Source organism: Megascapheus bottae, chromosome 28, assembly GCF_031878675.1.
Source record: "Megascapheus bottae isolate mThoBot1 chromosome 28, mThoBot2.hap1, whole genome shotgun sequence".
Taxonomy (NCBI): Eukaryota; Metazoa; Chordata; class Mammalia; order Rodentia; family Geomyidae; genus Megascapheus; species Megascapheus bottae.
In genome coordinates, this window is record NC_143536.1 from 3,581,728 (window position 1) to 3,594,964 (window position 13,237).

The window sequence follows — 13,237 nt, forward strand, 5'->3', positions numbered from 1 at the left end:
AAGTGGAGCTGTGGCTCAGGTGGTAGAGTGCTAGCCTCGAGCAAAAAAAAAGCTCAAGGAGAGTGCCCAGGCCCTGAGTTCAAGACCCTGGCAAAAAAAAAAAAAAGAGAAAAGAAAAGGTGGAAAGTGGAGCTGTGGCTCAAGTGATAGAGTGCCCATCTTGAGTCAAAATGCTAAGGAACAGTGCCCAGGCCCTGAGTTCAAGCCCCAGAACCAGCACGCGTGCACACACACACACGCACACGTACGATCAGAACAAGCCTAGGGGAGCCTGGCAGGGGTACTCACACACACACACATACACACACACACACGCACACGTATGATCAGAACAAACCTAGGAGAGCCTGGCAGGGATACTCAAGCGCACACACACTCACACACACACACGCACACGTACGATCAGAACAAGCCTAGGGGAGCCTGGCAGGGGTACTCACACACACACACATACACACACACACACGCACACGTATGATCAGAACAAACCTAGGGGAGCCTGGCAGGGATACTCACGCACACACACACACACACACACACACACACACACACACGCACACCTATGATCAGAACAAGCCTAGGGGAGCCTGGCAGGGGTACTCTCACACACACACACATACACACACACACGCACACGTATGATCAGAACAAACCTAGGAGAGCCTGGCAGGGATACACACACACACACACACACACGCACACGTATGATCAGAACAAGCCAAAGAGAGCCTGGCAGGGGTACTCTCTCTCTCACACACACACACATGCACACGTATGATCAGAACAAGCCAAAGAGAGCCTGGCAGGGGTACTCTCTCTCTCACACACACACACACACACGCACACGTATGATCAGAACAAGCCAAAGAGAGCCTGGCAGGGGTACACACACACACACACACACACACACACACACGTATGATCAGAACAAGCCTAGGGGAGCCTTACAGGGGTACTGACACACACACACACACAAACACACACACACGTATGATCAGAACAAGCTAAGGAGAGCCTGGCAGGGGTACTGACACACACACACACACACGTATGATCAGAACAAGCTAAGGAGAGCCTGGCAGGGGTACTCACACACATACACACACACACACACACACACACACACGTATGATCAGAACAAGCCAAAGAGAGCCTGGCAGGGATACTGAGGTGTTTATATTTTTGTTTTGTTTTTGCAGAACATAAACTCAATGATTAAAAAAACATCTTCGCCTTCAGAAGTGTGTGTGTGCGTGTGTGCGTGTGTGTGTGTGCGTGTGGTGTTGGTGCCAATGGGAACATAAAACAGGAATGAAGCGTTGGCAAGCAGTCGGACATGCAGCTTCCCATGTCAAGTGGGGTGCGGGTGAGGTTTGAACAAAGCCCCAGAGGAGAGAGAAGGGATGCAGGCTGCTGTCTGGGGACGGGGGACGTCCTGGCAGCTGGCAGTGCGCCCACAGGCGCAAAAGGCCGCAGGCAGGCACCTGCCAGCCTCCTCCAGGAGCTGCAGGGCAGCCGGGGCGGGGCGGGGCGGGGCGGGGCCCGGGTGGGCGGGGTATGGAGCGGGCCCGGGTGGGCGGGGTATGGGGCGGGGCGGGGCCCGGGTGGGCGGGGCGAGGTCTGGAGGGCGCGCGTGCGTCGTCTCCCCGCACGCGCCCTCGGAGGGCGGCGCTTCCCGCGGACCCCAGCCTCCGCACCAGGGCATGCCGGCTCCCGCCGAGGGTTTTCCCGCCACCGGCTCCGCCGGGAACTGCGGCGGCGCGTTGCCATAGCGACCCCGGCCGGGCGGGACGCGGCGCCCCGGCACGTCCGCCCGAGCCCCAGCCCGGGGACTGCACGGGAGGTGAGCGCGGCGGGCGGGCTGGGGGAGCCCGGGGCTGACCCGCGCCGGACAGCGGCTCCTCCTGGCGGTGCGGAGCCCAGGCCGTCCTTCCTGGGTGGGGCTGGCGGTGGTTTTGGTTTGCTTGTCTTGCTCTGGGGTCGGGGCTCGCGGGGCACCTCCTCTTGGGCGGAGCCCAGGTTCTCTCCAGCGTGCAGGCGGCAGCCAGTGACATCTTAAGTCGGGGGCCGTCCTTGGGGCAGTAACTCGGCGGCTTGGCAGGCAAAGGCTAACAAAACCAAACCGCAGAGACACAGCGGAACTGTCGGTATGGATTCTCTTACAGTTCCGGTGTGTGCGCGCGCCTCTGTGTGTTTTTTGTGTTTGCCAGTCCTGGGGCTTGAACTCAGGGCCTGGCCATTGTCCCTTAGCTAATTTTGCTCAAGGCTAGCACTCTACCGCTCGAGACAGCACCATTTCAGGCCTTTTCTGTTATGTGGTACTGAGGAATCGGGCTTCATGCATGTGAGGCAGGCGTTCTTCCCCTAAGCCACATACATCCCCAGCCCCTTAGCTGTTGCTGCTGCTGCTCCTCCTCCTCCTTCTCCTCCTCTTTGTTCTTCTTCCTCTTCTTCTTCCTCTTCTTCTTCTCCTCCTTCTCCTCCTTCTTCCGCTTCCTCCTCCTCCTTCTCCTCTTCTTCTTCTTCTTCTTCTTCTTCTTCTTCTTCTTCTTCTTCTTCTTCTTCTTCTTCTTCTTCTTCTTCTTCTTCTTCTTCTTCTTCCTCTTCTTCTTCTCCCAGCCTTGCAGCTGTCTTTTTAATTGGTGGGTTCAAGCCAGGTGCTGGTAGCTCACACCTGTAATCCTAGCTACTCAGGAGGCTGAGATCAGAGGATTGCAGTTCAAAGCCAGCCTAGGCAAGACATTTTATTATCTCCAGTTAACCACTAGAAAACCAGAAGTAAAGATGTGCTTCAAAGTGGTAGAGCAGTAGCCTTAAGGGAAATAAAGGTCAGGGGACAGCACCCAGGTCCAGAGTTCAAGCCCCAGGACAAAAATGAATAAATTAAAAAAAAATTGGTGGACTCTCTGGGCCAAGAGTTTGGCCTAGTGGTAGAGTGTTTGCCTAGCATGCACGAAGACCCAGGTTTGATTCCTCAGTACCACATACATAGACAAAAGCCAGAAGTGGTGCTGAGGCTCAAGTGGTAGAGCTCTAACCTTGAGAAAGCCCAAGGACAGTACTGAGACCCTGAGCCCAGGAGTGGCAAAAAAATAAAATAAAAAATAAAAAAAAATTGGTAGACACTCTCACTAAGCTTTACCACTGGACAGGTGAGCTAGGACCAAGAGGGCCAAAGCACCAGATGCTGGGCCAAGGACTGTAGCAGGCTGTGCAGAAGCCAGTTGTCACCAGTGTGTCCTTCCCAAACAAACAAACACCTGATCCTTCTCCCTGAGCTTTTCTAGACTTTAAGCCAAATCCTAGGCTTGTCATTCATTCTAGACATCCAACAAAGAACCTATGGAACCAGCTTCTCGTGATGCCATCATAAACCCTGGGTTCCTTCTGGTCTCCTTAGATTCCTAAACAATTGTGCCATCAGACCCCTGGCACAGAGGAGGCCCCAGAAGCAGGCAAGGACAGGGTCAGGCTAGGGTTATCTTCATCAGTCCAGCACAAAAGGATTCCCACCCAGGGCTCATCATCTGGCCCAGGGACTCAGAGTATACATGACTCACCCTGTGTGAACCCACTAAAACTCAACCACTTGAACCTAGGCCCCTCTCCATGAAGTCCCCAGGATCCCAGCATTCCACGGGGCACACTGAGCTCCTCATGTTCTTACCTTTCTGCCAGCACCCTCTGGGCCCACAGAAACAGCCAACATGCCAGTCACCAAATGTCCAAAAAAGTCAGAGCCCTTGTGGAAGGAATGGGACCAGAAAACTCTTAAGAATGGACCACGGCACAAGGTGTATGCTGTGAATGGAGATTATTATGTGGGCGAGTGGAAGGACAACCAAAAACATGGTGAGCAGGGCTGGAGGACGGGTGGAGCAGGAGGTAGCCACAATAAGGGGTTGCAACATGGTGACAGGATCAAGAAAGTGGGATCCCAGAGCTAATTGGAAGCATAAATGGCCCTCCACCCACCCATCCAAGACATGGGCTTCTGGTGCCTGGCTCTACTGTTTTAAAATCCAAGCCAGATGCTGGTTACTGTAATTCTAGCTACTCAGGAGGCTGAGATCTAAGGACTGTAGTTTGAAGCCAGCTCCTGCACAGAAGTCCCTGAGAGAGTCTTATCTCCAATTAATCACTTAAAAAACCAGAAGTGGGGCCAGGAGTTTGGCCTAGTGGTAGATGCTCGCCTAGCATGCACGAAGACCCCGGTTCGAGTCCTCGGTACCACATATGTAGAAAAAAGTCAGAAGTGGTGCTGAGGTTCAAGTGGTAGAGCTCTAGCCTTGAGAAAGTCCAAGAACACTGCTCAGTCCCTAAGCTCAAGCCCAGGACTGGCAAAAAAAAAAAAAACAACAACAACAACAGAAGTGGAGCTCTGGTTCAAAGTGGTAGGGTGCTAGCCAGACCCTGAGCTCACTCAAGCCCCAAGATCACCACCACCAACAACAACAAAATCTAAGCGCTAAAGTGCTTGTCTGGCACATGAAACTTCCCTTCCCTGGCACTGCAGGACCAACTAATCAATGAGTGTCTCGGTAAAATGATTAGCCCAGCCTGGTAACATACTCCCCTATCTAACCAGGGACAGCATTCATTTTCTACAGATATGCAAATAATGATTATAAATTACTGGAGACAGTGGTGTTGGTGATGCCTGTCTCTGTTTCCATGGGGAAGAAGATACGATGTTTTTGAAGGATTGGTTGTGGAGCTAGAAACTTACTCAGGTCCTGGATATTGGCCTTGAGCTTTTTCCCTGAAGGCTAGTGCTCTACCACTTTGAGTTGCACCTCCACTTCTGATTTTCTGGTGGTTAATTGAAGATAAGGTTCACACAGACTGGATTTTCTTGCCCTGGCTAGCTACAAACCTCAATTCTCTGATCTCAGTCTCCTGAGTAACTAGGATTACTTCTGGCTTTTTTGTGTGTGTGGTGCTGAGGAATTGAACCCAGGAATTCGTGTATGCTAGGCACGCATCTTAGCACTAGGTCATGCTCCTGGTCCTTCCTTTTTTTTTTTGTTATGGAGCTTGACAGGGCCTGGGCACTGTCTCTGAGCTTTTTCAATCAAGTACTCTACTACTTTGAGCCACAGCCCTACTGAACCTCAATCCTCAGATCTCAGCCTCCTGAGTAGCTGGGATTACAGTTTTGCCACTGGCTCCTGGCTTCAGATTTCTTATCTGTAAGATGGACTTAAGAATACCTCCTAAGGGGCCGGGAGTTTGGCCTAATGGTTAAAGTGCTTGCCTAGCATGCATGAAGACCCGGGTTCGATTCCTCGGTGCCACATACATAGAAAAAAGCCGGAAGTGGTGCTGAGGCTCAAGTGGTAGAGCTCTAGCCTTGAGAAAGTCCAAGGACAGTGCTCAGGCCCTGAGCTCAAGCCCAGGACTAGCAAAAAAAAAAAAAAAACAACAAAAAAAAGAATACCTCCTAAGTGTGGGTGGCTCACACCTATAATCTTAGTTACTCAGGGGACTAAGATTTGAGTATCTCAGTTCAAAGCCAGCCCAGGCAGAAAAGTCTGTGAGACTCTTTATCTCCAGTTAACCACCAGAAAACCAGAAGTGGTGCTGTGGTTCAAAATGTTTAAACAGGGGCTGGGAATGTAGCCTAGTGGTAGAGTGCTTGCCTATCATGCACAAAACCCTGGGTTCAATTCTTCAGTATCACAAAAACAGAAAGCTCAGGGATAGTTTCCAGGCCCTGAGTTCAAGCCCAGCACTGGCAAAAATAAATGAATAAAATTGTTGAACAGTAGCCTTGAGTAAAAGCTCAGGGACCAGTGCCCAAGCCCTGAGTTCAAGCCCCATGACAGAAAGAAAGAAAGAGTAAGGAAGTTGAGGTTTAGAAATATCCAAGAAATGAAGTCACCCTAGGTCACAAAACGTGTAGGGACAATTTGGGATTCGTTCCCAGCTACAAAAGCAACTAAAACCTAAGTTGGCTTATGTATGTACTGCCCAATTGTTCAGCAAGTATTAATGACCTGTGACAGATCAGATGCTCCCCACCAGCACAGTCTGTGATCCACGGGCCTCCATTACCCCAGAGGAAACAGACGATAGACAAGAAACAACAAATAAGCCAGGCCCAGAGACCCCAGTAATCCTGGCTACCGAGGAGGCTGAGTAGCCAGGATCAAAGCCAGCCCAGGGAACGAAAGTCCAGGAGACTCTTATCTCCAATTAACCACTAGAAAACAGAAAGTGAGGCTGTGGCTCCAGAGGTAGGGTGGTAGCCTTGAGCTGAAGAGCTCAGGGAGAGTGCCCAGGCCAAGAGATCAAGTCCCACGACCCACAAAAAAGCAAGCAAGCAAGCAAGAAAGGAAGGAAGAAAAAATAGATCACTGGACCTGAGGCAGGAGCATGACTGGTATGGAAGCTGTAGTGGTTGGGTTCCAATATGAAAGCTGAGAGTTGGGGAGGGTAAAGGAGATAGAAAACCTCTAGAATACGCTTTGCAAACCCTAGCCCTTCATGCTATCCATCAAGTATTATTAAGAGGTGGGGCTAAAATGTCTGGTTGAGGGGAAGATTTCTATTTGGTAATTTATTTTTGTTACTGTTGTTGGTCTTGGAGCTTAAACTGAGGCACTGCCCCTGAGCTTTGTTGCTCAAGGCTAGCACTTTACTACTTGAACCACAACTATACTTCTGGCTTTTTTGTTGCTTAATTGGAGATAATTTAAGAAAACTGAATAATCAGAAATTGGAGATAATTAGAAAGTCTCTAGGACTTTCTAACCAGGGGTGGCTTCAAATTGCAATCCTCAGATCTCAGCCTCCCGAGTTGTTAGGATTACTGGCTTGTGGTTTTGGCAATTTCTGTTTGCTGTCTGGCTTTAGGGCAGTGGACTGGAAAATTGCCTTTTATGGAACTCTTTAAAGATGAAGCTCAGACCCCTGTAGGGGGCCCCTGAGGCCTGGGCAAGAACCTGACCTCCAGCCCAAAATGGCTGTGTGTTAGTGTCTGCAGTGTTAGCTCACCTCTGTGTCACCAGGGAAAGGAACACAGGTCTGGAAGAAGAATGGTGCCATCTACGAAGGGGACTGGAAGTTCGGGAAGAGAGATGGCTATGGCACCCTCAGCTTTCCAGATCCAGAGACAGGAAAGTACAAGAGAGTCTACTGTGGCTGGTGGACAGGCGGTAAGAAATCGGTGAGTGCTTCCCCTGTCCTGTGTGGGGCAGGGTTGACAGCCAGTTTCTGGGAGGGAGAGCGCGTGCGCTCATAAGAAAGCTCATGTGCATGCGTGTATACCTGCACATACATGTGTATGTGTGCAAGGGAAGCATACACATGTGTGTTAGAAGGCCCGGGTCCTAGAGTAGGAAGGAAAGGAAGGGGTGGAGAAACTGTCAAGGCTTCTTAGAACAAAACCAAGAAATAGGAAGCAAGAGGAGTGGGGGCCCAGGGAGGAGCAGGTAGATCCTTGACGATAAGAACGCAGCAGGCTATGAAATGAGTTTTCCTCCACCCTCTTCCCCCTCATTTCCTGGCTTTCTTTTCCTTAGGCAAATTTTTTTTTTCTTCTGAGAAACCCCACCTTCTGTTGGGCCTGGGTAAAATGGGAAGCTAGCCAGGCTTGGTTGACAGTGTTTATAATCCTAACACTGGGGAAGCCAGGACAGGATGTTAGTGAGTTCCAGGCCAGCCTGGGCTACATTGCAAGACCCTGTCCCTAGATAAATAATAAACTCAAAAACTTGCTGGGCTGGTGGCTCACATCTGTAATCTTAGTTTCTTAGGAGTCTGAGATCTGAGGATCACAGTCCAAAGCCAGCCTAGGCAGGAAAGTCTATGAGACTATTAGCACCAGAAAACCAGAAGTGGAGCTATGGCTTAACAGGTAGAGCACTAGACTTGAGTAAAAAGAGCTAGGCCTTGAGTTAAAGCCCCACAATGGACAAAAAAGCAAACAAACCAAAAACCTAAGTGGAAGAGGGTAAGAAACTGAGAACAGGAGATCAGGGGTTACGTGCTATAGAGCAAGAGAGGATGGGAGAGAGTAGAAGCCAGCCAGAGACAGGGCCGCCCTCAAACACTTATGCTAAGCATAGGTCTCCTCCTTACTCTTTTTTTTTTTTTTTCTACTCCTGGCCCTTGAACTCAGGGCCTGAGCACTGTCCCTGAGCTGCTTTTGCTCAAGGCTAGCACTCTACCACTGGAGCCACAGCACCACTTCTGGCTTTTTCTGTGTATGTGGTACTGAGGAATCAAACCCAGGGCTTTATATATACTAGGCAAGTACTCTATTACTAAATCACATTCCTAGCCCTCAAGTCACTCTTACCAATGTGGATGAATCTTCACGCTCCTACTCCAGACTGAGTAGATCAACTGTATTACTTCTATTGTGTGCCCTCAATGTGCATAGAATAATTGAATTGATTACAATTAGCATCATCACCATCCCATTTTATGGATATAAAAACAAGCTCTGAGGGAGTAGGGGGAGGGAAATGGGGACAAAAACATAAGAAGGGGTACCAATGTGTGGGAAATAATGTACCTACTATCTGGCGAATGTAACTGTAACCCCTCTATACATTACCTTGCTAATAAAAAATAACAAAATAAGAAAACAAACTCGGAGAGGTGAAGTGCTTGTCCTGGGGTCACACAGCTGGCACATAGCAAAGCCCAAGATTTCATGTTTCTTGCTGCCAAATTGTTTATCAGCCAGTGGGGAAATACTTCGATATTACAATAGTAGTTTTCCCATGGTATCCAAAGGAATGTCATTAAGGACAGCCTAGAGATTGTAGCTCCAGCTTCCTGTAGGAAGTGACACTAGCCAGGGGAAGACACACCACACACACCCTGGCTGCTTTATGGTAAGTGCATGAGAGGGGGGTGAGAGAGGAAGGGGTGTGAGGGGAGGGGAAGAGAATTGATGGGGGAGGGCTGCGTGAAGGGGCGGTAGTGGATGGATGGTTCAGGGAAGACGGTAGGCTCTCCCAGTGGTGCCGGGCGCAGTGGGCAAGGCGTCTTCGTGCTTTCAGGGCTACGGAATCCAGTTTTTTGGACCCACGGAGTACTATGAGGGCGAGTGGTATGCCAACCAGCGAAGCGGGTGGGGCCGCATGTACTACAGCAACGGCGACATCTACGAAGGCCAGTGGTGCAGCAACAAGCACGAAGGGGAGGGCATGCTGCGACTGAGTAAGTGCCCCGCCCACCAGAAGACCACGCCCACAAGCAGGCCACGCCCCCACAGGGTGGGCTGGCTCCACTCTGCGGAACAGGCCCATCCCAGGTGCCTCACCAGGCCACACTTCTTGGCAGGCGTGGCCGCCCGCACTTGATCACGCACACCCATTACCACCACCCCAGCAAAGCCATAAGCGAGTGAAAATGCCCAGGCACTGGTAGCTCACTGCTATAATCCTAGCTATTCAGGAGGCTGAGATCTGAGGATTGGGATTCAAAGCCAGCGGGGCAGAAAGTCCCTGTGAGACTCATCTCCAGTTAACCACCAGAAAACCAGAAGTAGTGGTGCGGTTCAAAGTGACACAGCGCTAGCCTTGAGCGAAAAGAATCAGGCATAGCACCCAGACCCCATGAGTTCAAGCCTTATGACAAAATAAATAAATAAACGGATTTCTTCCAGTCCTAACAGCCATCATACTAACTCCAGTCACTTCAAACAACCCTATAAATCGATGCTTTCATCATCATGACAGTACTGATGAACTGAGGTACAGGAAGGTAAAATCATATAGGCTCCCAGACCTGGTAAAAATACCAGGGAGCCATGGCACAATAGTTCATGCTGATATCCCCACACAAGGAAAGCAGTGGCCTGGGATACATAAAAAAAAAAAAAAAGCCGGGCATGGTGGCTCACGCCTGTCATCCTAGCTACTCAGGAGGCTAAGATTTGAGGAACAAGGTTCAAAGCCAGCCCAAGTACAAAAGGACCTGAGACTCTTATCTCCAATTAACCTTTAGAAAACAGGAGTGGGGCTTGGCTCAAGAGTAGGGTGGTAGTCTTGAGCTGAAAAGCTCAGGGACAGTGCCCAGGCCGAATACAAGCCGAAGGACCCCCCCTCTTTTACCCCCCCAAAAAACCCTACAGAATTGCTAGAAAACAGAAAAGTATGACAAAGGAGTTGGAGGTAGAGCCTACTGAGTCTGATTTAAGGTCAGAGAAATCAAGGAATGCCTCCCTGAGGAGGTGACATTTGAAGAAAAAGGAGTTCTGTAGGGATTGAGTTAGGAAAGAGTAATAAATGCCTGCCATGTTAAGGCAGTAAGAATGTTTTAAGTGCTTCATTTTGGATGGCCAGACATGGTCTGAGCCAGCCCACCTGCATGCAAATACTACCCTGTGTTTATATTAGTGCTGGAGCCTTGAGGTAATTTGCTCAAACTGTGATTCGTTTTCTTGTCCATAGGGGATAAAAAATAAGTCTGGTGCCTAATCCTACTCAGGAGACTGAGATCTGAGCATCGCAGTTCAAAGCCAGCCCAGGCAGGAAAGGCTGTGAGACTGCTATCTCCAATTAACCACCAGAAAACCAGAAGTGAAGTTGTGGCTCAAAATGGTAGAGCACTATGCATGAGCTGAAGAGCTCAGGGACAGTGCCCAGGCCTAGAGTTCAAGCCCCGCCACCGACAAAAAAATAAAACAAGCTGGGGATACAGCTCAAAGGTAGAACATTGGCCCAGCAGGCTCAAGGATAGATGATAAGATGCAGTGAAACTTTTCTTCTGGGAGAATGGTGAGGCTGGGTGTGGTTTATGTTTGCACAGTGCTTAGCAATGGCGCCACACTTACTGGCAAGTAAGGGCAATCTCACCAGCTAGCACAAATAGATGCCCAGCAAGCCAGTCCTAGCTGGTTTGGTGTGCCTAGCATCTATGCCCCCATCTTTTCCTCAGAGAATGGGAACCGCTTTGAGGGCTACTGGGAGAGAGGCATGAAGAATGGGCCTGGGCGTTTCTTCCATCTGGATCACGGCCAGCTGTTCGAAGGCTTCTGGGTGGATGAAGTGGCCAAGTGTGGCACCATAATTGACTTTGGCCGTGATGAGGCTCCTGAGCCCACCAAGTACCCCATTCCTCAGGTAGGCACCCTTCCCCGGGCCCAGAGGCCATGCCCACAGAAAGACAGAAACCAGCACCCTCTCCTCTGCCTCCCTGCCCCACCCAGCCAGGGAAGGGAGGAGGTTCTGTGTGTAGGTGGGTATCCCCATCAAGGGGTCTTCTTGCTTCCCAAACCAAGCTTTACTACTTCCCTCCAGATCAAACTTGAAGATCCTGACAGTGTGCTAGAGGAAGCCCTGGCTATGTTTAAGAAGACAGAGGAAGAACAATGATGCCTGCTGAGGACGTGGGCACACCCGCTGCCTCTGCTGGGGCCCAGGTAGCTCTAGGACCTGGAACAACATAGGTCCCCAGTCTTGCTGGGGGAAAGACCAGAAAGGGCTTGTCTCCTGTGATCCAGCCCACCCTTATTCTTAGAACTTCTTCGTGAAATCGATGTCCCTGAAGATCAGTGCACTCCACCTCTGCCCATCTGCGTGCTGTGCCTCCTGGGGTGGGCACAGGTGGAGTCAGGTGGTCTGCTCTCCATAAATGCCCTTGATCGAGGCTGTGGATCTTGGGTCTCTAATGGCTGTCAGATGGAGAGTATGCAGCCATAGCTTTCCTGGGGTGGTGGGCATGAGGAGAAAGGGCAGTGGTCCAGTGCCTTCCCAGTGTCAGCTCCACCATCGTCCTCTCCCCCTGCAGAGCGTGCCAAGGCTCGGGAGAAACCTCAAGCCCTTGTCACCCAGCTGCTCAGACAGGTGGAGCTCCTGTGGAGGAATGACCAGCAGCTCTGGGCACGCCCTTGGGGCCCTCACATGGCACCTTACTTCTCCTAGCACTGTCATTCTTTGCTAGTGGGGTGCCAGTGTTTCGCTCTTTGGCTGGTCTTGCGGGGTTCCTCTTCAACCCATGACCTCTACGGGACACAGCTCCTGGAAATAAAGAAGAAACCTGATGGCCTCAGCCCAGGGCCTGTGCTATGAGAGTGAGTGTAAGTTGACTCAGAGAGATGGCAGCTAGAAGCTGTGCTCGGGCAGGGCGGAGTAGATGGCTCCAGATCTCTAACCTCTGAGCTAGCCAAGAACGGAGATCAAGTCTGCATCTCATTGGTCTCCAAGATTTGAGATTAAAGCTAGACACAACATACTTCAGGGGGCTCAAACCCTTGGAATTCTGTGGATGCTCTCAAAGTATGCCCTGGGTGCTATCCGGGAGCTCTTTTTTTTTGGGGGGGGGGTCATGGGGCTTGAACTCGGCCTGGATCCTGTCCCTGAGCTCTTCAGCTCAAGGCTACCATCCAACCCTTGAGTCAAGCCCCACTTCCTGGTTTTTTCTAGAGGTTAATCAGAAATAAGAGTCTCAGGTCCTTTTGTGCTGGGGTTGACTGAACTTTGATCCTCAGATCTCAGCCTCCCGAGTAGCTAGGGTTACAGGCGTGAGCCACTGTGCCCAGATTCTGAGAGCTTTGTTGTTGTTGTTGTTGTTGTTGGGTGTGGGACTTGAACTCTGGGTTTGGGCATTGACCTTGAGCTCTTCAGCTCAAGGCTACTGCCCTACCCTTGAGCCACAGCGCACCACTTCCACCACTTCCAATTTTCTGATGGTTAATTGGAGATAAGAGTCTCATGGACTTTTCTGCCCAGGCTGGCTTTGAACTGTGATCCTCAGATCTCAGCCTCCTTCGTAGCCAGGATTACAGGTGTGAGCCATTGTGCCCAGCTATCCTGGAGCTTTTTATGCTCCAGCTAAAGCTGGAGCTAAAGCTTTACCACTTGAGCCATAGCTCCACTTCAGCTTTTTGTGGTTAATTGGAGAAAAGTCTTTCATGGACTTTCCTATCCAAGTTTTCCTCTTCTTCCTTCTCTTCTTTTTTTTTTTTTTTTTTTTTTTTTTTTGCCTGGGGCTTTAACTCGGGGCCTGAGCACTGTCCTTGGGTTTTCTCAAGGCTAGAGCTCTACCACTTGAGCCACAGTCCCACTTCCGGCTTTTTCTATGTATGTGGAACCAAGGAATTGAACCTGGGTCTTCGTGCATGCTAGGCAAGCACTCCACCACTAGGCCAGACTCCTAGCCCTCCTCCTCCTCCTCTTCTTCCTCCTCCTCCTCCTCTTCCTCCTCCTCCTCCTTTTTCTTCCTTTTTTCCTTCTTGAACTTGGGGGCCTGTGCACTTCCCCGAGCTCTTTTTGCT

The 13,237-nt window shown here is 50.5% G+C and overlaps 1 protein-coding gene across 1 annotated transcript; it reads left to right on the forward strand.

The window, feature by feature from the left end:
* The first annotated feature begins 2,698 nt into the window (after nt 1-2,698).
* Morn3 (MORN repeat containing 3) lies at nt 2,699-12,027 on the forward strand. Its single transcript, XM_090319996.1, has 5 exons — nt 2,699-3,852; nt 7,014-7,171; nt 9,018-9,177; nt 10,900-11,084; nt 11,262-12,027. The coding sequence occupies exons 1-5, from the start codon at nt 3,708-3,710 to the stop codon at nt 11,334-11,336; spliced, it is 723 nt and encodes a 240-aa protein (XP_090176122.1). The 5' UTR covers nt 2,699-3,707; the 3' UTR covers nt 11,337-12,027.
* Nucleotides 12,028-13,237: the final 1,210 nt, after the last annotated feature.